This window comes from Erithacus rubecula (assembly GCF_903797595.1).
Source record: "Erithacus rubecula genome assembly, chromosome: 6".
NCBI lineage: Eukaryota > Metazoa > Chordata > Aves > Passeriformes > Muscicapidae > Erithacus > Erithacus rubecula.
Window position 1 is genome coordinate 57149578 of NC_136688.1, and position 22103 is coordinate 57171680.

The following is a 22103-nucleotide window of genomic DNA, read 5'->3' on the forward strand; positions in this document are numbered from 1 at the left end:
CCCCTTGGCTGGACAGAGCCAGATGGATTCATCAACACCTGGGAAGGGGATTTCAGCCACAGGCTCCCTCCCAGCCTCACACTTGTTTTATTGCCCCATTGTGGTTATCATAACCTCCATGTCCCTCCTTTTCCATCCTCCCCCACCCTTTTCCCTCCACATCACATTTTCCCTCCATCACTTCCAGCTCCCTCCCCTTCTGCCACAAAGACAGGAAAGTTTCCAAACCCCTCAGCCCAGGAGTTTGCCCTCAGTGGGTTTGATGTGCACAAAATCCACATTGAAACACATCCAACCCCTCCAGGTACAAACCCACCCAGGGCTCTGAGCACCCACCCTAATAGAAATCAGGAAAAAATATTGCCAGGAGCTTAAAATGAGTTAAATGTTCCCTGTGCCACCCCTAGATGGACCACAGGAAGATCCCACTTTGGTTTTTGCTTCACCAAAGCCCCAGGGCACTGGATGAGGGAATCTACCCCCAAAACCCAGCACAGGTGTGCAACAGCTCCAGATCTTTGTGTGGTTTTGAAGCACTTAAAAAAAAAAAAAAACAAAATCAAAAAACTCATTTGATGCCCATCTCCAGGGCAAACAATAGCAAAGGGTATTTTCAACCACACTTTTCAAACTACCCAAGTTTTCCTTGGTGGGGCACAGCTGAGGGGTGCAAATCTCAAAACTTCCCTCTGCTGTTTTCTGTAAAATGAGGCTTGAGCACAACTTTTGATTTCTCAGGGATAAAGTTTCATGTTGGAATCAAGTGTTGCATTTTGGAGGGTCCATAATCAAATCCCTGGCAGGGAAGGGGAAAAATCAAATTAATCCCCTCAGATTTTGACTACAAATGCTGCAGGGCTCAGATTTTTCAGCTCATCTGAGAGCCAGCCCCTGTCCAAACACATCAGGTTTTCCTGGGAAAGCTGCATCTTCACACAGACACTGAGCCAACAGCCCCTGGTTCCTTGCAGCAATCCCAAATCCCTACAGAAAACACATTTTTTATTATTTATTTATTTATTTATTTATGGGGTTTTTTTAGGGAACCAAACTACATCCCTGGCTCCAGCATGAGCATGTGGCACTCTAGCCAAAATCCCTGCCCTGATAAGGAGATCCCTCCCTCCCTCCCTCCCCCACACCCCTTTTCCCCCCTCTTTTCAAGTCCCATCTGCACAGAAGGTCACTCAGTTCACTTTTTGTTGTTGTTGTTTATTCCCTTATTCGATTTTCCTGGCCCCAAATCCCTTGGTATTTTTGAGCCAAACCAAAGCCCTGCTATAGGTTGGGTTATTGTTTTTAATTACTCATAATTAAGTGATTCTTGGCAGGGAGGACCATGGAAAGAGCATTATCCCACAGACAGGAATTCAGTTAGGAATTTCCTCTCAGCCTCCTAACCCTAAACACATCTGGAAAAATGTATAATCACTTTATTACAGCAGTATTTCCTTGGGAATAGAGCACCCAGGGCCTTTATCACAAAACCAACAGCTGCACCTTTGGCTCCACTTCTTCTCCTGCCAAAATCAGCAGGAAAAACCCTCCAGATCCTTTTTGGAAGGGGGTTTGAGCACCCTGGGATAGTGGAAGGGGTCCATGGCCATGGCAGGGATGGGATGAGCCTCAAGGTCCCTTTGAACCCAAACCATTCTGGGATTCTGATTCCCCCAGCTTTGAAGGGGAAATGAACCCCAAATTTCTGTTTCCTCACTTCTTTCAGCATCTTAGGAAGGCCAGGTGGGTCTCCTAAGGGTGCAGGAGAAAAACCAGCCCCCAGTCCATTTCCAAGATCAGGGCATAATCCAAAATGCTCAGAGGAGCAATGTGCTGGGGTGGGCTGCTCCCCAAAACCTCAATGTCCACAGGGTGCCCAGAGGAGTTGTGGATGTCTCATCCTCAGGCCAGGCTGGGGCTTGGAGCAACCTGGGATAGTGGAATTGGATGATCTTTAAGGTCCCTTCCAACCCAAAGACTCCATGGAATGGTGAAACATCACCCTCCCTCTAAACCTCCCAAAATTAAGGACACCCTGAGCTGCTCTGAGCTCATCCCTCACTGGAGTTGAGCACCACTTTCCCAAATCAGCTCAAGGAAAAGCCTGTATCCAGGACTGTCAGCTCTAAATATTCATAAGTCATGAGCCTGCCTTCAAAGTCAGCAGAATTTTTTAAAAAAATCTCACTCACACATTGCTGTTATTCAAAATTGTCTTAATTTTTTTAATGTTCTATATTTGGCTTTCTTTTGAAGTGTGTTCTCTTTGGGGTTGTGTTTCCCCTGCAACCACGTGGGCTTTAAAAAATGGAAAATAAAGGATAGCTGCAATTCAATTTTATTACAAGGTACATTAGTTTCAAAAGGCAGTGCAAAAAAGCAATGGTAAAGCAATGGTAAATGTAGTGGTGATAAGTGAATGGCTAAAGTTAGAATGGTTAAAAGCACTAACTCTAATACAAACTTTTATATGGGATTTTTCTAACAAGTTAAGATGTAAACTCAGACCACTAGTTCTCAATTTGTTAGAATTTTAGTTTTTTTAGTGCACTAATTACAAATAGAACTACATATACAATTTATCTTGTTTTATTTAAAAATAAAAGCAATATTTTTACTCCAGCTTTATTATGACTAAGTCTTGTTTGCAACTATGAGCACAAAGTTTTTGTTGAAAATATTAGTATGTTTTTAACTTTTACTAAAACCTGAACTACTATTGTGGCATTTAGAACTTTTTACTTACTAAAAACATTACAGTTCTTACTAAAATATATTAACTTGCTTTTATTTAAATGTCTACTTTATATTTGAGTGGCTTAATATACTTCAATTTGTTTAAAGGCTTTAATTCAATCCCTGCATTCTGATTTCTGTCTGAAAAATTCAGAGAGACCCCCTGACTCACTGACTACAACATCAGGGCTTTGGTGGATGCTGGTGGATTCTGCAAGAGAGACTTTACCTTGTAAATCCTGCAGTAGAGAGTTTGGTTTTCTTGCTGTAGAAAGGAAAAGAGGAAAAAAAAGAAAAAGAGAAAAAAAGAAAAAGAGGAAAAAAAAGGAAAAGAGAAAAAGCGAAAAAAAAAGAAAAAGAGTAAAAAGGGAAAAAATAATAAAAAAAGGAAGAAAAAGCAAAAGAAAAAAGAAAAAATAGAAAAAGGGGAAAAGAGATAGAGAGAAAAAAGAGAAAAAAGAAAAGAACAAAAAGGGAAAAAAAAGATAAAAGAAATTAAAAAAAAAAGAAAGAAAAAAAAAAAAGACAAAAGAAAAAAGGAAAAGGGGAAAACCCCAGGATTCCTCCAGGCCCTCTCACAGGTAAGGTTTGCTAAAGCACATCCAAAGCCAGAACAGACTCCCTGTGTACAGACAGAGCTTGGCCAAAGCTCAGCTTGATCCTCCTCTGGAGCCTCTGCTCAGGGGAATTGCCCTGGCCCATTCTCCCTCCCTCCAGCCCTCCCCTGGCTCCTCTCTTCCATTTCAGCAGGAATACAGAGGGAGGGCATTTCCACAGACCCCAGACCTGCCAGATGTTGCTCCCTGCTCTCCCTGCCCAGCTCAGCTGGATTTGTAGCCTTTGCTCAACAGGCACCTCAGCCCAAATCCTGTCCCTGCCAACACATCTGGCTGTCAGAGCCACAGCTGGATCCCAGCATCCTGCCAGGGACACACAGACCAGAGACCCAGCAGCACATCCCATTTCTGATCCCTGGCTCCCTTTCTGTTCCCCTTCTGTCCCTATAAGGGACAATTCCTACCAGAATTAGCAGATTTTGGCTCAGTTCCAAGGCCAGGCCTTGCAGTCTTCTTCAAAAATACAGCATTTAAGGCCAATACTCCCCAAAGAGTATTTCTTTGCATAAATAATTATTTAATTATCTACAGGCACATCTGAGATTTTAAGCCCTGATGTAACTGGAGTTCTACTGAATTCCTTTCTGCTGTGAAGTCTTTTCTCATCTCAAGCCTGTCTTCAGACAAGTGGAAAAGAAAAGAACTATCAGGCTCAGACTCCTCTGTCAAACTTCTGTCTGCCTTAGTTTTACATGAAAGAGACTTCTTAAGAAGTTCCTCCTAAAAATATGCATCCATACAGCCATGCCTTGAAAGGCAAAGAAAAGCAGGAGTCACAGATGCCCTGGAAACCTCTCACAAAGATGATTTCCCAGCAGCACAAGCTGCAGTGAGTAAGTAGTGAAATTTTACAGCCAGGTAACACAGACAGGAATCGATGCTCCCTTCAGAGAGGAGTGGGAAAAAAACAAAACAAAACCAAAAAAACCACCAAAAACACAACAACATCTTTAATCAGGGAGCTGGAGGGATGAGGAGAAAAGCAGCAAAGGAATGGGATCATTAGGATGAAGTGTCTGGCTCTGTTGTCTTGCTTAAAATGAATGGAGAATAGGCTGAAAGCTGAATAGGCTGAAGGTTTCAATTAAAAAACAAACCTGTCACAGAACTGATACAAAATCCACACAATCTGCATTACAGCTCACAGAGGGTCAGTCCTGAGGGGAACTGAGGATTGCTTTAGGATATGAGCTGGGACAATTCTGCTGCTCTGGAGCCAGACTGGGAGAGGAGGAGAGGAGAGGAGAGGAGAGGAGAGGAGAGGAGAGGAGAGGAGAGGAGAGGAGAGGAGAGGAGAGGAGAGGAGAGGAGAGGAGAGGAGAGGAGAGGAGAGGAGAGGAGAGGAGAGGAGAGGAGAGGAGAGGAGAGGAGAGAGAGGAGAGGAGAGGAGAGGAGAGGAGAGGAGAGGAGAGGAGAGGAGAGGAGAGGAGAGGATCCCAGGGAGAGCTCAGAGCTTCTTCCAGGGCATAAAGGGGCTCCAGGAGAGCTGGAGAGGGGCTGGGGACAAGGGATGGAGGGACAGATACAGGGAATGGCTTCACTGCCAGAGGGCAGGGATGGGTGGGATAGTGGGAAGGAATTCTTCAATGTGAGGGTGGAGAGGCCCTGGCACAGAGGAGCTGTGGCTGCCCCTGGATCCCTGGAGTGTCCCAGGCCAGGCTGGACAGGGCTTGGAGCAGCCTGGGACAGTGGAAGGTGACCCATGGCAGGGGTGGAATGAATGAATGATTCCCTAAGCCCCCTCCCCAGGCTGGGGCTGCAGCAGCAGCACCTCAGCTCTGCCCTCTCCTTGTTCCTCTCTTTGCTCCTGCCCTGAGGCTCTTCCCCCTGCTCTGAGGAGCAGCAGAAGCATTTCCCTCACCCAGGGTCCCAGAACTGCTCTGAGGCTGCCTCAGAATCCTGGGATGGTTGGGGTTGGAAAAGACCTCAAAGATCATCTCATTCCAAGCCCCAACCCTCAGCCCTCAACCCTTTTAACCCCTGTCCCTGCTCCCCTGTGCACTGCCTTGCTCCAAGCACAGAATTCCTGCCCAGGAATCCACCAGGAGCACATCCATCCAGCAGGAGTGCATCTGTGGTGTCCTGGACACAGCAATCCCACAGAAAAGGGATCACTCTTGTGTTGGGAGGTGACCCAAACATCCCAAAGCTTCCTGCTCAGCCAGGAGCACCTTCCCTGGAAAGGATTTAGCTCTCTTATGGAAGCACAAACTAGTCCCAAAAAAACCTGACAATTCATTTTAGCTCCTTTTAAAAAATGAAGCTCCTGTACTCACAGGGGCCACCTGCAAAAAAGGGATACAGAACACACAGATGGAAAACAAACCACTGAGTTGCCATTATGGAAATTAATTTTAAGAGTCACAAAGCATATTATTCCTGGAAATTGCTTTTATTTAGCAATTACATTAACACTGCAAGAAGGCAGCTGGCACTGGAAACAAACAGTTCAATTTATAAATCAGGGAAGGGAATTAACTGAAATTCCAGGGCACTCACACCCAAATATGCTCCACTACCTCCAATATTTAAGAATCCTCAATCAAAGGATTGAGGTTTTGTTCATTGAGTAGAAAGGGGATGAAAGAGTAAAAGAAACCATTTATTTTTGAAGTTGTTTATATGATTTTTGCAAATCAAAGTCAAGCTCAACCAACCAACCAGCAGGGAAAATAAACTGAAGGAGTCAGTGACAATACTGAGATAATATTTTAATTTTATATTATTTTTTTTCCTGTAAAATGGCTTGTACTTCCACAGGTACAACAGCAAAAGAAATTATTCCAGTCCATTTCACACGGTGTATAAAAAGACAGATTTTACAAATATACCCAGAAGTTGAACAGCTGCTCACACTGTTTTGAAGGTAAACATCACCCCTCCATCACCCAGGGCTTTTCCTGCAGTGCTGCCTTCCAAGGGCTCTCCATCCTGATTTAATCCAAGGCAGAGCCATCCCCAGCCCTAATCCCCAGCACAGCAGCAGGAGGGGCTTCAGACTGACTGGCCCCCCAGGGAAATGTAAATGTGCCCTCCACCAGGGAATCTGCACAGACACTGTTTGTTCCTGGTGTTTGGGTGTGCAAGCAGCTCCTGTTTTAGTTCTGCTGCCAATAAATGAAAATTGAGCAGCACAGGCAGTGAAGCTCCACCTTTACAGGGTCACTCCACTGCTCTTCCCACTCAGTGGGTGATTCCATCCTAGAAACTATCCCCCCTCCACCCCCACCCCCACAACCAGCCTTACCTTCTATGTTTGTCCTTTTCCCTCACAACACCATGTGCAGACTTGTGATGAGTGCTTAGAAAACCCAAAATAAGAAAAATCTGTAAAAAGACACTGCAACCTCAGGGTGTGTTTTGTCTTCTTTCTAAGCTGTATTTATTTGTGTACCTGAAACTGTGTGGATAAATAGAAAATGAGGAGCCAAGGACTCACAGGAAGGTGAAAAAATGAGGAAATGAGGAGGAAGAGCCAGGCCAGTTTTCCTACCAGGCTGAAAATGGATTTAAATGCTGCCTGTCCTCACCACAGCCAGGTCACTCCCAATGGTTCTCCAAGACTGTGGGATGGAGGAACAGAAACATGATGGTCTTGGAGAAGTTTCCTTTCACTTCCAGAAGAATGAAAAATGGTGAGGAAGCCACTAGCTACTGCAAGATCAGTAATGGGAGAGTGAGCACAGCTTTCCTGTGAGTGGTGTGAGCACTCAAACACAATTCAGTTCTGTTCACAGTTCCACTGCAGTTTCTCACTGTGACACACTCAGCATCTCTGGCTCAAATTCCAGGAACTGCCATTAAAACACCAAGCAGTGTCTCACTGGGAAGGGCACAGGCTTTCCACAGCATCCCAGAATTTTCTAACTGAGGAGGATCCTTTTCAGAGCACAGATGAGGACTGAGATCAGGAGCAGCTCCAGTCACATTTCCAAGCAATTCCTGGCACAGCTTTGCTTCAAGGTGGATCTGTCCCTCCTGGAACCAGCTCAGCCATGGCTTTCATCTCTTCTGAACCCCATTCCCACCCTCACAATGGAAAAAAAAGATTCTTCTTTAATTACTCAGCCTGCACAGCATTATGACTGTACCTTGATGCACAAAATGATCACATTTGAAAAAAAATTAATGAGCAAAACAGTCTTGTGTGAGCTCTCCTGTACAACTGGACAATAATGCTGTAAGAACAGCATTCAGCACTCATTTTATTTACACTTCAGTGTTCTCCAAAAAGCTGCCAGGAAAAAGGGAAGTGTTCCAGCTGCAGCCTGCATGGATATGACAAATATATTCTTTAAAAAAAAATCAGACTAGAAAAATACTTTTAGTTCTAAGTTATGCAGTCAAAGTTGCTTTTGAGGCATTCAAATAGAATCAACAGTAACAGGTGATAAAAAAAATCCTTGTGGAATACATTGCCAGCATTGGAAAGGAAATACAAGGAACATCATAACACTAAAATAATGAATAAACTTCAGGGTGGTTCTCAAGTTTACTGACTCCAGTTTTATTTATCCACAAAAATCCTTTTTTCTATCGAGGTACAGAGAAGGTGCTTATAGAGCTGAGGGAGGGTGAGGGCTAAGAGCTGAATGCTCCACCATTTCACCAGAGCAGGGTTTGAAGAAAATCATGTCACAAACTCTTCTGCCTCCCCAGCAAATCCAACTCTGTGAGACTGACCCTGGATTTGAACAGCAAAGTCCCTGAATTCCACATAATTTTTGGAAAATTGCTTCCCAGAGAAGAGTCCTGCCCCTCTGCTCAGCCCTGCTGCTGTGCCCAGTTCTGGGCTCCTCAGGACAGGAGGGACACAGAGATGCTGGAGCAGAACAGCAGAGAGCAAATCCTCCCACGAGGATGGAGTGGAGGAAAGGCTGAAGGAGCTGGGCATGCTCAGCCCTGAGAAGAAACAGCAGAGGGAACCTCATCAGTGAGTATAAATATCTAAAAGGGGTGCAAAGAGGATGGGCCAGGCTCTGCTCTGTGGGACAAGAGGAATGAGCAGGAACTGATGCCCACAGGTTCCACCTGAACACGAGGAAGAACTTCCCTGTGTTTACCCAGCCCTGAACAGAGACCAGAGAGGGTGGAATCTCCCTCACCAGGGATATTCCAGAGCTGTCTGCACACAGTCCTGTGCCCTGTGCTCCAGGATGGACCTTCCTGAGCACAGAGGAGCACCAGATGAGCCCCTGTGGTTGCTTCCAGCCTTGACTGTTCTGGGTTTCTGTGAGTTTTCCTTCCTGCAGTTATTCCTTGTGTTGTACAGAACTGCCAACAGCAAAAGAAGAGGAAAAAAAAAAAAAAAACTTGTTTAAACAGTTTTGAACAGACACTTCCCTTGGATACAAACCATTATCCAGTGTTCTGCTTCACACAAGCCAAACACAGCAAGCCTGGTGCTGTGCTGCTTCCAGAGAGGATTCTTCCAACAGCATACATTCACTCTCCACAGGGAACAGGATGGGATATGAAGCCCTGAAGCAGCAATTAAACTGCACTGGTGAAGGGAAGGAGTCAAGCAGCTGGGGGAGGGAGGTGGGTCAGAGGAGACAGCACCATGTGCACCCCCTGCTCAGCTCAGCCCCAGGGGGAGCAGGGCTGGGAATGGTGCACACAGAGCTCCAGGGCAGGAGCAGCTCCTGCAGCGAGTCCTGAGCAGCTCCTCCAGCAGCAGGTGAAGCTTTGCAGAGTCCAGCAGGGAGGGGTCAGGCTGCCTCTCCAGGTGAGGTATCTGATAACCAGGAATGATGCTGCTCTTGGGACCTGAGGAACCTGCACGGGCACCTCCATGTCCAGCACTGAAGGCCAAAGGTGTTTCCTGCCCCACCTGGCTGGGCTGCCACTCTCCAAGGTTGCCTTGTGAGAGCAAGGACCTGGAATATGGAATCACAAGAGGATCTCTTTGAAAAGGCACTAGGAAGAAGCATAGAGTTGTAGGTTAACAAGGTTTATCCTGTTTCCAATCACTGAGTGGGACAAAAAGCTGTACAGTTTGGGGTTTTTAGAAAAAAAATGCTGCAGAGTTATACATTTTTGTTTTTTTTAAACAGCAAAAGCATAAAAAGAAAAGTAAAGCTATTTTCAAATTATTAAAATGCTGAACATGTATACAGCAAAATCATATTAAAAACAGCAGCAGACAAAGTCCATCCCATCACCATTGGCAAGGGGCATGTAAAATGTTTATAAGGTTAACTATAAAACAATTTTACAACCAAAATATGAACAGGCCAATTCAAGTATATATATATATATATACAGAATATATTAAAATCATATAAATTATATATTTATACAAAGGGCACAAATATAGCAAAAAGCTATAGTTGATTAAACAGAACTGAGCTTGAATGATCAATTTCCTCTAGAGATGTTGTAGATTTCTCCCAAATTATTTTTTTTTTAAACCTGGATAGATTGATACCTCAGATACCAAGAGTACAGAAAGCTAAAAAAAAAAAAAAAAAGAAATCCACAAATCAAAATGTTACCATTCTGCATGAAATGAGCCTAACAGTGGGCAGGGTACACCTCATATGAAATTCTGATTTAATTATTTCCATAGTAAACATTTATCAGCTCTCTTAAAAAGTCACGAATTTCAAGTGATCCACTTCAGATGTACCACCCTGGTGCATATATTTGATTACATTTGAATGTTGTTTGATTTGCAAACATTTGGGGGGAAAAAAAGAGATACAAACACAACTCAATCTGCAAAAGAAAAGGTGACAGATGGCAGCAAGTTGAAAAGTGAACAAAAACACTCAGCTGAACTGGAAATGGTGCTCTCCCTTCTAGTGAAAATGCTTTAAAGTGAGCTTAAAAATAATTTATTTTAGATTGCTTTTTTTTTTTTTCATTTCAAAACATAACAGCAAAGAACCGCAATGCACTGAAGCTCTTGAGAATCTAAACAGTCCCAGCCGTGGGTCTGGATTTAAACACAGACTAAGTGCTTTCCTGAATTCAGGTTTATGTCAATAAGTTCTGTACCAGCAGTACCTGAACCTCGTGTTGTGCTGCCTGGACACACCTCTGGCTCCATCAGGGTGCCCAGAGCAGCTGTGGCTGCCCCTGGATCCCTGGAAGTGTCCAAGGCCAGGCTGGACAGGGTTTGGAGCAGCCTGGGACAGTGGAAGGTGTCCCTGCCCATGGCAGGGGTGGAATGAGATGAGCTTTAAGGTCCCTTCCAACCCAAACCATCCTGGGACTCTCTGGCCTCCACTCACCCAAAGGTGCTGGGCAAGCAAAGCAGAAATAAAAAGGCCAGACTACACATACACAGAATATCAGCTTAAACCCCAGGGCTAAGTATGGAAAAGAGTAAAGTGGTTTCACCAGATGCAGGTTAAATGGAAAAAAACCAAAGAAAATAATCAGCCATTTCCCATACCTAATAGCCAGTGGATATCTACTACACTGAAAGGAAATCAATGCAAACAGGATTTCCTCAGTTTCAAGTAATCTTTGATGCCTTTTTGGCCAGCTGTGTTATACCATAATAGATATTTTAATAGCTTTTATCCTCTATACTTTAGGCAGCTAATTTTTCTCTTACATATCCAATTATCTCTAGTGAACATTCACCTATGGTTGTCCACACATTCTGCATTTGCTCCTTGAGAAACTATTCAAGTTAAATTATATTGCAAATTAAAGACAGTTACATTCCGTACGCTCCTTCTAGATTTGAAAAATAGGTTTTAAAGGCTCGTCAAAGTTTAGAAGAAAAAACCTTTCCGTTAAAAAATCTCAGCTTAAAAAAATCATTTAAGACACCTTTTTCTGATCCAGGGTACTAATAAAAAGATTACAAATATACTACAATTTGACCGAGAAGACTCCATGAATATGCTGCTTTTGAGCATGCAACACCACCGATATCTGCCCAGCTCCAGGTATCAATGTATCCCAACTCCACATTTCCCCATCCCCACCCTATCAACAACATTACCACGCCCTCCCCCCCCCTTATTAACAACATCATAAAAAAAAGGTAAAACCTAGAGTTAGTGGCAAAAATCTTCATAGTAAACCGTTGGAGAAAACACTTTTATTGTGGCGCGTCTCAGTCGATGGGGCCCTGGAAGATGAGCTTGACGCAGCTGCCGTCCCCGGCCAGCTGCGTGGCGCAGAAGGGGCAGGCGGCGTGGAAGGCGTGGGTGCCGTGGGGCAGCGGGATCTGCGACCAGTACTTGGCGGATTTCTCGGAGCAGACGTGCCCGCAGGGAGCCAAGGCGTGCGTGGGGGGCCCGGCGTCCACGTAGAAGCCGGCCTCGCAGCCCAGCCACAGCGGCACGTAGGGCCCCACGGTCCTGCACATGGGGCACTCGCGCTCGCCCGCCTCGGCGTCGCTGCGGTGGCCCCAGTTGTGGTAGCCGTGCACGTGGCCGCAGCTGAGGTAAGCCCAGGGCTGCTTCTCCTCCAGCACGTCCTTGCGGTTGATGCTGGGGAAGGCCAGCGTGTTGAGCCCCACGGGGCACTGCGGCCGCGCCGCGTTGATCTCCTGCCGCAGCGCCTCGATGTGCTTCTGCGTGGGCGCGTGCAGCAGCCCGGCCGCCGTGCGCCACAGCAGCGTGGCCCCGCACAGGTCGATCAGAGAGCCGTCCTGCAGCACGTTGGTCTCGTTCTCCACCTGGGGCGGGACACAAGGGGAGGCTGTTAAACTCACACATGTGGGCTTCTTTCTGACCCCACTACGGCTCCTACTCTGAGCTTTTGGGCCTTTATCTGTCAGGTAGTTTGCTAATAAGCAAAGCAGCTAATAGTTAGAAAGGTTATTTATTACAGTCTTAAAGGCAATAGCAAAGGCAGCAGAAATAAGCAACAACTCTCCCCATACATACTGTTATATAGGATTTTTCAATAAGCTCAGACCACCACTCTGTTGTAATCCAATAGGTATAAGAAATAGTTTGTCCTAAAACCCCTGTAAATGTCCCACAGTATAACCCTTCCCCTCTGTTTCTATCCCATTGGCAAGGCCAATGCTTCCTTCCTGCCCTTCTCCTAGAAAGGAACACTACCCAGCTCCCTCTTTTGCTCTGGGACCACCATGAAATAAACACCAAACCCTAAGAAAGGCAAAGAGCCTCTTCTGAATCCTTTGCTCTGTCCTTGCAGGAGCCTAACTCCTTAGAAATTGAGTAGAGTTAATAGCTAGGAAGGAGTTCTAGCATTCTGCACCACTCTTTAGCCTATTAGAGTTCCAATTTCTTAGCACACCAGGTTATATGTAACACTACACACAGAATCTATCGTGTTCTAAGAAATGTAAGCAATATTCTTACTATAACTCTATATCCTGTTTACAGCTGTGGGCTTGGAGCCTCTACTGAAGATACCAGTATTTTTGCAACCTTCACTAGAACACTCTCTACTACTGTGGCATTCAGACCTTTAACTTACTAAAAGCATCAGAACTCACTAAATCCCTGCACTCTGATTTCTCTCTGAAGAATTTAGAAACACCCCAACTCACTGACTCCAACAGACATCATTTTCAGCATTAACCTCTGCAAATCCTACTGAATTTTGTCTTGCTGCTGTCCTGAATCCATCTCACCTCCTAACCTACATCTAGGATTATAACAAGGTCTCTCATTCTGTGCTTGTACAGGGGATTTGCATTTGCAACACAAATTATTACACACAGTCTTTGGGCCCCTGAGCATGCATTTTTTTCCCTCCAATATTGATTCTCTTTGCCTTTGTCATATTTCAGTAAGTCCTGATAGACTGAAGAAAAGACATGCCATTCCCTGAGGGCTGCATTAGCATATTCTCTCCTGGAATTCTTTGCCCATACAGACTGCTAGAAGCTGCTCACACAGTAAAAGAAAAAAAAAAAAAATTCTTTTTTGGACTAAAAACTGCCACTCAGGACAGGCCAGCTGTCCTGCCTCTCAGATATCATTTTTTCAAGCATTTTGCAGAAGCATGAGCTCCCAGAGTGTGCCTCAGCAGCAGCACAGGTACCTGCATGGCTCAGCTCTGCAGCAGACTGAATTACCAGTTGAATTTCTCAGGTGACAAATTTGAAGCCACACAGGCTCAGCTTATGAACAATTACCCACCCCACTCATTAGGCCTTTTATTTAATGAGGTATTCCAAGCAAATACAGCCCCAGTGTGCACTGCCTAAAGGCTTCTCTCTGATTAAAAGCAGGTACTTAAAACATTTTCAAGGGATTATGCCAAACACACGTTGCACTTGACTGAAATATTCTTTATTTTAATGTTACAAACATAAGCAACCTGTGCTTTTGGTATCAGTTCATTAATGATGAATATATATTAAAAAGGCTCTTTTATAAAATTAAAGAGAAAAACAGACCTACTGCCTGGCCTTATGCACAGAAAGTATGCAGAAAATACCACTAATGCAGAACAAATAGCCAAATACAAACAAACACATTAAGTAGGTCACATGAAATCATCACATCTGCCTGAGAATACTATGAATGACAACCAATTTAGCATTTACATTTTAATCCAGTTTAAATTCACAGATTAACTGTGGATCATCCTTGCACAAAACACCTCAGTGGCACAATACAGACTACAGATAAGAGGTCACCAGTGCAATTCCAGCAGAAAAATGTAGTAGTTCAAGTAAAGATGAGAGAAGCCTTGATCTGATGCTCTTTTCAGATAATTCCTTCACAAACAGCAAAGCAGAAAGCTCTCTCATATGCAATGTGTTCAATTCATTATACAGCCTGCATTTGCTTTTATGAACCCAATCAAGGACTACTGATCACATCAATACCAGTGTGCCATGCAATTTTATTTAAATGAGAATTCAACTCATTTTGGATGCAGGGAGGGGGATTCATTTGTTTTGCTGTGCCTCTCTTTAGCAGCACTAAAAAGGTGTTCTGCTAACCAAGTACAAAGGCTGCAATTGCCACATCATCTGTCCAGGTCCCCAGGCAACGTCTGCCTGCCACCATCAGTGTGACAAAGCAATTTATGTCCTGCAGGGTGTCTGCTGAAAGCAGAACAGCCCAACTCCATCCCCCTAACTCTTTCAGCAGTCAGCTCCCTGCAAAGCCAATGGCAGAGTTGCAAAGTCAGTTCATTGAACTTCTCTTCTGGTTTTGTGTCTCACAGGTCCCTGGCAGCTGAAATCTCTCACTTCTGGGAAAGGCAAAGTCTGTCCTGTCTCACTGGAGAAAACAGGAATATACTTCCAGGGCTCCTCTTATCTTCCCAGTGGCAAGTAAATCAAACAGAAGCTGCCTTACCCAAACTGCTTTTGCACAGAAATGGACTCTTCAGGCAGTACTGCAAAAGACAGTTCCACTTCCAGACATCCCCATGCCCAGGAGAACGTTTCAGAGATGGAGATTCCAGAGTTTATTTAGCTTTTGCACTCTGTGCTATTTCAGTTGGGAAAGTGGCATTAGCAGAAAGTTATGAGTGTTCTCCCATACAATCAGTGCCAGAACAGCAGTGCAAAATCTGCCCTAACACACAGATTTAGATGCATGCAGTTTTCACTACTCAGGGACTGTCACGTTGTACCTGCCTCCATCCAAGCCAGAAAAACAAGTACCCCTTGATTAATCTGAGTTATTGTAACAGCAGTGGGAGTTTTGCACCACTTATTTAGTGGTTTGCCTCAGTTTCTTCTGCCTTCACTCAGAGCCAGGATTAAAAAATACATGAAGGAAACAAGTTTTCTTGTATTCAGGCTTGGTTGTTTATTAAATCTCATTAAAAGTACAGAAAGTTCAGCAGCACTTCCAGCTACCTGCCAGAAGTGAGCAAAATGGAGCAGATCCAGCTGCTACAAGGTCTCTTAAAGCCAAACAGTCTAATAGAGAATTAACATCTATATTGGGTGAAAAGGATAACTAATAACCAAATTCCCATGACCCTCAGTGTGGTGCTAACTGTCCAACCAGAAACTGTCTGAAAACATGAAGGAATAAAAACACCAAAAGGAGACACCACCCAAAATCCTCCATCGTGTCCCATACCCACACCCGCGATTTTAACTCCATCACTCAAATTTGGAAGCTTCTCCAAGACCTCAGGTCAAAAGCAGTGTTCTGCAGGGGGTGAGTGCCAGAAGGCACAGAAAGCTGAACAAAGCCAGGTTTTTGGGCCAAGCAGCTCCCTGCCACTCACCAGTTTTCCCCTCTGCTGGGCAGAGCGGGTCTCCCGGAGCGTGTAGACGTCCCCGCAGACCGAGATCTCCCGCCACACGCCGGGCTTGGACTCCTCTGTGAATCCTCCCTTGGGGTGCATCACCAGCACCCCGTTGGTTGTCAATCCATCCATGTGGCCATCAGGGTTTTTCCATTTGGCTGCTTTTTCCTACGTGTGACAATCAGAAATACAAAGCAACCTGAAGAAAATCCATTAACGGTTACTAAAGTGCAGCTTCGTTTTTAAAGATAATTATGACCACGAGTGATAACTCAGGCATTGGAGTAATAAAAGTCTAATGACAATACAAGTTATCAACCACCACAAGAAGATTTGGGGGCTGGAAAATAACAAAATATAAACCAGCTTGCTGGTTTAACATCATTATTAGCAGTACTTACACCAAGAAATATATTTTTAGACGAGTCAAAGCCAGCTGCAAAGATCCTTGCTGTGTATGGTGGGCTCCTGTCACAAACAATCCTGCAGGCAAATCTGGAGATGGTGCTCTGGGTAATCTGGGCTTCATCATTATTTTGATTTCCTGAAATAGTATCTGTTACTACAAAGTCTATAGGGCTTTCTGTAGACCTCCCAACCTGCAAAAAAATTAAGATAATTGTATAACTAGAAATACCCACAGAAATATGAAGAAGCACTTAGGACACAGTTTTGCCAGGTTAATAATGATAACATCAGTAAATTTCTGTCTACTGAATTTTTGGATGGCAAGATCCAACCAGAGACATTTCCACATTTGTCCGAGGCAGAAATACATCACAGACATGGAATGACAAATTTTTACTTACCACAAGTGATATTCATGCTGCTTGAAATGAATGCTCAGCTGATCTGTTTGATAAGAGTATTGTCACCAAAAAAAAACTATTCTCACCTTGCTATTTCCTCACCCAACCACAGCAAATTACCTGCCACTACATTCTGTCAGTTAAGGAAACACTAGCTTGGATTGATGAGTTTTATTCACATTTTCCAGTTCCAAATATGTTTGCCATTAAAATAAAGGACTTTTTTTAGACCCACAACTAGGTTATTTTGATATGTCATAACAAAGAGCTACCCACCTTCATGTTTTCAGGATTTGTAGTTCCAGAAAGAAGAGTTTTCAGGCAAAACCCACCATATGATGAAATTTACTCCTAATCATGGACATGATGTATGACTAACAGAATTCAAAAACTTTCTTGAGTTGAGCAGAAACGAAACACACTTATCAGGAGACAGGAAGATTTTTCCATCTTGTCAGCTAAAAATTTTAATTCTAAATCTGGAAACATCTGGGACAGAAAACTTCATGACTGCATTGATGGAAGGATTTGACTGCCTGACAGACAGTGAAGCTTTATCAATATTTCTACAGGAAAATTAGTGTTACACCAACTTTGAGCTTAACTGGGAGACTGGAGCTGAAGAACAAGAAGTGGAACAGAATATTAATTTTACAGACACCTTGTGATCAAACAGAATTAGGAATACTCATCACATGAAACTACCTTCAGTATCAGGTACCTACACTGATATTAAATAACCTCACTAAACATGATCTCATTGTCTCCCAAGAAGTTCCATTCTGCTCAGATCCTGCTCTTCAAAGCCACCTATGGGGAGCCATGTATGGTTCCATCATTAACAAACATCTCTGCAAAGCTAAACCTGCTTTAAAGAAACACTGTTCAAGAGTCAAGGAAATTAATATTATCAACACCTAAGCCTTGTAACAAGTGGATTGCCAGAAACAGTGCAGGGATCTCTGCTGTACTTCTCTCCTGCTTCAAGCTCTGCTTTGCAGGGTTTCACTCTCACACATGTCAAAATTCGTGTCTCCAGTGACACATCCAGTTACTGTCTCCATATCACAGCACTCAGCACAAGCAGAAAATGGGATGAGCTCCCTGCACAGGAAACACTCAACAAGACCTAATCAAAAGTCTACATTTCAATTTCTCACAGAAAGTGTCTACCAGAACACCCAGGAGACAGAGTTTAGAAACTATTTAATATGGGATATTTCTGATTTATATAACTTGACAACTTGAAGTTAAATCTTACAAAGTAATATTCTTTTTCCTTCTACAGTATTATTTCTACCAGGCTTCTATTTCCCATCCAAAGCAATTCCTGCTAAGAGTCAGCAGCAGCAGGAGCCTCATGAATAACTTTTGGTTATTCTCTATCTGTACATGGAGTCCCCTGAAGGATAATCAATAACAAATATGAAATTAATTTGTTCATAACAAGTTTCTGCCTCTTGCAGTCTCTGAAATAGATCATTCTCTCAAAGCTTTTAGATGCAATTAGAGAAAAATCTGCCTCATTTTTCCTTAAAGGAATGACAAAGCACACAAGTGTGTGCTCCCAGCCTTTCTTGCATCACACTAATCATTCACCATGAAATTCAAATTTGTTTGGATATAACCATTAAGATCTATAAACAATGCATGCTTTTTTAAACCTCTAGAATGATATGTAGTATTTTATATAAACACTTAAGTACTTATCTCATTTGTGTCATAAGTATGTCTATGCAAAATCAAATATTTTGAAATATTTGGTTTTCTTCCCCTTTCCAGCTGAGAAAGCTTTCTACAGGATCAGTCTCATGTATTGTGCTACTTCTTAGCATTCGAATTTATTTGAAGAAGTGGCCTTCAAAATCTGCCAGTTTTCTCAAGCTCTGTATTAAATCAAGAATTTGGGTTTGAGATTACCTGAAAAGCAAGTGCCTAAGGAATAAATGAAAAACTTGATGCCATCAACATCCACCTCCAAAACTTTTAACTCATCTGTCACTACAGACTGAGTCCATTATTCAGAGCTGCTCTTTACACACTTCATTACTCATTTCTCTCCCCTTTCCCTCCACAGCACAGACTTTCCTCTTCTGGCAATTCCAGGCTGTATTTTGGGACCCTTCTTGTTAATTCTCACATGATTTCCCTAAGTTACTTCCAACAAGAACCCATAAATGTGCCAGGCAGCCAGAGTTGTGTCCTCTGCAGGTGATTGATAAAAGCTGTGTGCACCCAGGCATCCCTGGCTCTGCTGTCAGTAAAACACTGCTCCTGACAAGGCAAAACCTGCCAGCACAGAATTTAACAGAATTTCACTCTGGTGAGAGCAAGAATTGGATTCTGCATCTTCTGAAGGGCTGTTCTTCAGGAAGAAAAAAAAAAAAAAAAAAAAAATCAATGCTTTGTATTGAATGCACCTGCTCCTTGTATAAACTTGCAGTTATTTAGGGTAGGAGCTGCACAGTTTGGTTCTTTGTAGTGGCATGAACAGGTATAATCAACCCATTCTCACCCCATCAAACCATGAAGGAACAGGTTTGACTTCACCTATTGCATCTAAACAAAACAGTTCAACTCTGAAGAAAATTTTTATTTACAGCAGCACATGGATGCTGGAGCATACAGAGTCTGGGAGATGCCAGAGGAACACATTTGTACATTCTTTTTGTAATTAAATGAAGAAATCTGACCTGGATGTCACTAGGACAAAGGTGCACAGCAGCATTTGCACACAGATTTCATAATATAGTTACATTTAAAAAACCCAAAACTACAAACAACACAGCAGAACAAGAGCTCAAGAAGCACAGTGGGAATAAAGAACAAAAAGCCAAGTGATTTGCCCAGGATAATGTATGTCATAGTGGGGCCTCAAGGCTCAGGATAATCCTGTGGTCCAGGAATTATCCTTCCCTTTTCAACTTCCACATCCTACACAAGCCAAGAACACACATTTGAAAAGAAAACATCAAACTCCAAGGATTGTCTGACCAACAATGAAATTCTATTCTGTGGCTCAACAAACATGAATTTTGTCATCATGTACCCCAGGGCTGCACTAAACATCCTCAAGTAACTTTTCTCCAACAGATTCATGAGAACAGTAAAAATCTAAAGGCTCATATAAATAATGGAAACCTCTTCCACTGCTCTGGCATTGCTTCAGTGGGGAATTACTGCCACATTCCTCCTGTTTCCATTCTCCCCAGCCATCAGCCCCTGCAGACCAAAGCTGGAATGCAATCCTCAGGAAACAGCCAGAGAGCAGAAACCTGAACCAGGACACAGCAGGTCACACTGAGATCAAGTCACAGCATCAAGGCTCCAATGGTGTCTTTTACCCCCCAAAAAATCTGTACCCACCACTAGGACATTATACCATAGATGTATATACAGTATGCCCAGAAAAAGATGCTGTTCTGCAACTCTTTATTAATTTTTTACTGTACTCGAGAAGGGGGAAATAAAATCCAGCTTTCAAAAATGGCTTTTCAAAATTTATATACAGGAAAAAAATTTTACTGTAGCTACTCAAGAGCTAAACAAGCACCACACAGTAACCCCAATGGATGGGTTACATTTTTCTGTCACTAGTCAACACAGAAAAACCTATTTCAGCTCACCCTGGCTGTTCAATCCTTCATCCTGCAGCAAATGAATAAGACTGGGTTTTAATCAATTCCTATTTCGACCTAATAGTTTCAGTCACACAGGGAAAATTTAATATAGAGCAAAACACAGAAGTCAAGAGAAGAAATGACATCTCCAAAGAGTTATTTCCTCTCTGTCAACAGCACTCAACTGCTGACCCTCCTAAATATGAAAGGCTGAATAAAGAGGGATAACAATTCCTGGTGAGATGCTCTGATTAGAGGTCAAAGATAACACAGACCTGACCAGTGCAGAATGAAAAAGGTTCTTTGGCATGTTTGGGCTCCCCAAGTTACAAGTCTGAATTCACACAGAATTTCTGCTCTCTCTCATATGTAAAAATAACCAAGAAAATCTCTCAGGTTACCAGAATGTTAAATGATGCAGAAAAACACAAATGCAGACAGGGGACACTGAGCAAATGTTGGACAATAGATGGGAACTCAGCTCAGTCTCCTGCAGCACCTGAGAGATCAGCACACCCCTCAGGAACAGTTTATTATTTATCACTGCTTTGTCTCTCCTTCCCCATCCCATGTCCTCCCCTCCCACTTCCTCTTCCCTCCAGCTCTGTGATTAACTGGAGGGTGGTGGGTGTAATTCTGTGCTCATTCATGGATCCAAACAGAGCACACATTTCTCTCCAGTACTGTTTGTCTTTGGAGAAAAGGCAGAGCACAATTGCAGCAGTAAGTCAGTAAGAATATTAACAGATGCTGGTGTGAATTTTGCAAAGAGCAGAATAATGCAAAATTTCCAAGTGATCTCATATTAGTAACACAGGATAACACAGAACTGGGGTTTCTTATGCTGCTTTAAAAAACAATCTAAGTATTTCAGAGCCTTACCTGAAACATGTCTGTGTCTTTATCATGAATATATTCCACTATAACTGTCTGGCTTCTGGATAATGTGAAAGAGATACTGTGGTGACCTTTTGCACTGATTGCCTGGTGGATTTAAAAAAACAGATGTCTATTACACACAAAAATATTGTAACCAAATTCATTTTGCTACATAAACACCTTTGCTATGATCAGGAAAAGCAGTGTATTGTAACATGTTATTACAAGGTTGGGTAAGCACATACAATAGCATTTCTTTTGTTTGTTTTTAATGGAAAACTCCAAGCTTCATTGGTTTGTTTCTAGTTCAGAAGAACCCAATACTTACCATTTTTACAGTTTGGACCCCAAACACCTTTTTTCCCCTGAAATTATATTCAATTCCTAAACCTTGTAGCACCTTGTACCCTAGCAAAGACTTGGGAGTGGAGGGAGTTTTGGCTTGTTTGTTTTTGAAGTAAGTGAGCAACAGAACTGATTTCTAGTTAAAAGCCAGGACTTCAGATTAAGCAAATTTCTGGCTGTATCAGAAAGAGCCAAACAATTTTATATAACTGGTGACAAAATCCAAACACTTTCAGTGTGGTTTTCCTCATTAAAGGGTAGTTCTTAGTACCTGTTGAAGCAGACTGTAGACTGGTGTCTATAGATATGGATTTAGCATCAAAGATTAAACAGGATTTCAGGATTTAAAAGAAGACAAGAGGAAGAAGAAAAGAAGAAGAGGACAGCTCCTGTTTTCTGCTTTATCTTCCCAAGATTGAGGGAAATGAGCTGAGAAACTGAATCTATTGGCTAACAGGGAAATAGATGTAAATATAAAGGTCCATATAACCACACACAATTCTGGAAGGTAATGACTGTTACTGCTCAGAAAACACTCTGCAGATACTTAAGCAATGAATTAATAGGTTAATTAAGGCTTTCTCCAGTTTTCAGCTAGGAGGGTAATTTTCTCCAAGCAGTTCTCTCACTTGCTCCATTCCTTTGTTCTGCTTTTCACCTAAAGAATTCACAGATAGGGATGATTAAACTAAACAACTGAATATATTCTACTCATCTGCCTGCCATCTCTCACTAAAGCCTAAGTTATGCCAAAGCTCCATCAATTATTGAACAAATCATTAAAAATCCTTCTGAATGCTGGAGGTATTAAAAACATCTATGTGCATACTAAAAGCCTACTAAGGGTTAGCAAGAGTATTTGACACAGAATTATTGAAAACACGTAATGGAAGAATTGTTTTTTTGCAAACCTCATGCATTTTCAACCAGAC

At 42.9% G+C, this 22103-nt stretch overlaps 1 protein-coding gene across 2 annotated transcripts in view; it reads right to left on the minus strand.

Annotated features, from left to right (window-relative positions):
* Positions 1-11401: 11401 nt before the first annotated feature.
* PELI2 (pellino E3 ubiquitin protein ligase family member 2) overlaps positions 11402-22103 on the minus strand; it is a 62512-nt gene continuing 51810 nt past the window's right edge. For both annotated transcript variants that reach the window (XM_079309955.1, XM_079309954.1), the window contains 4 exons: positions 20830-20931; positions 15920-16117; positions 15498-15686; positions 11402-11994 (listed from right to left, as the gene is read on the minus strand). In XM_079309955.1, coding sequence (XP_079166081.1) covers positions 11428-11994; positions 15498-15686; positions 15920-16117; positions 20830-20931 — 1056 coding nt within the window. In that variant the 3' untranslated portion in view covers positions 11402-11427. The remainder of the gene's footprint in view (positions 11995-15497; positions 15687-15919; positions 16118-20829; positions 20932-22103) is intronic.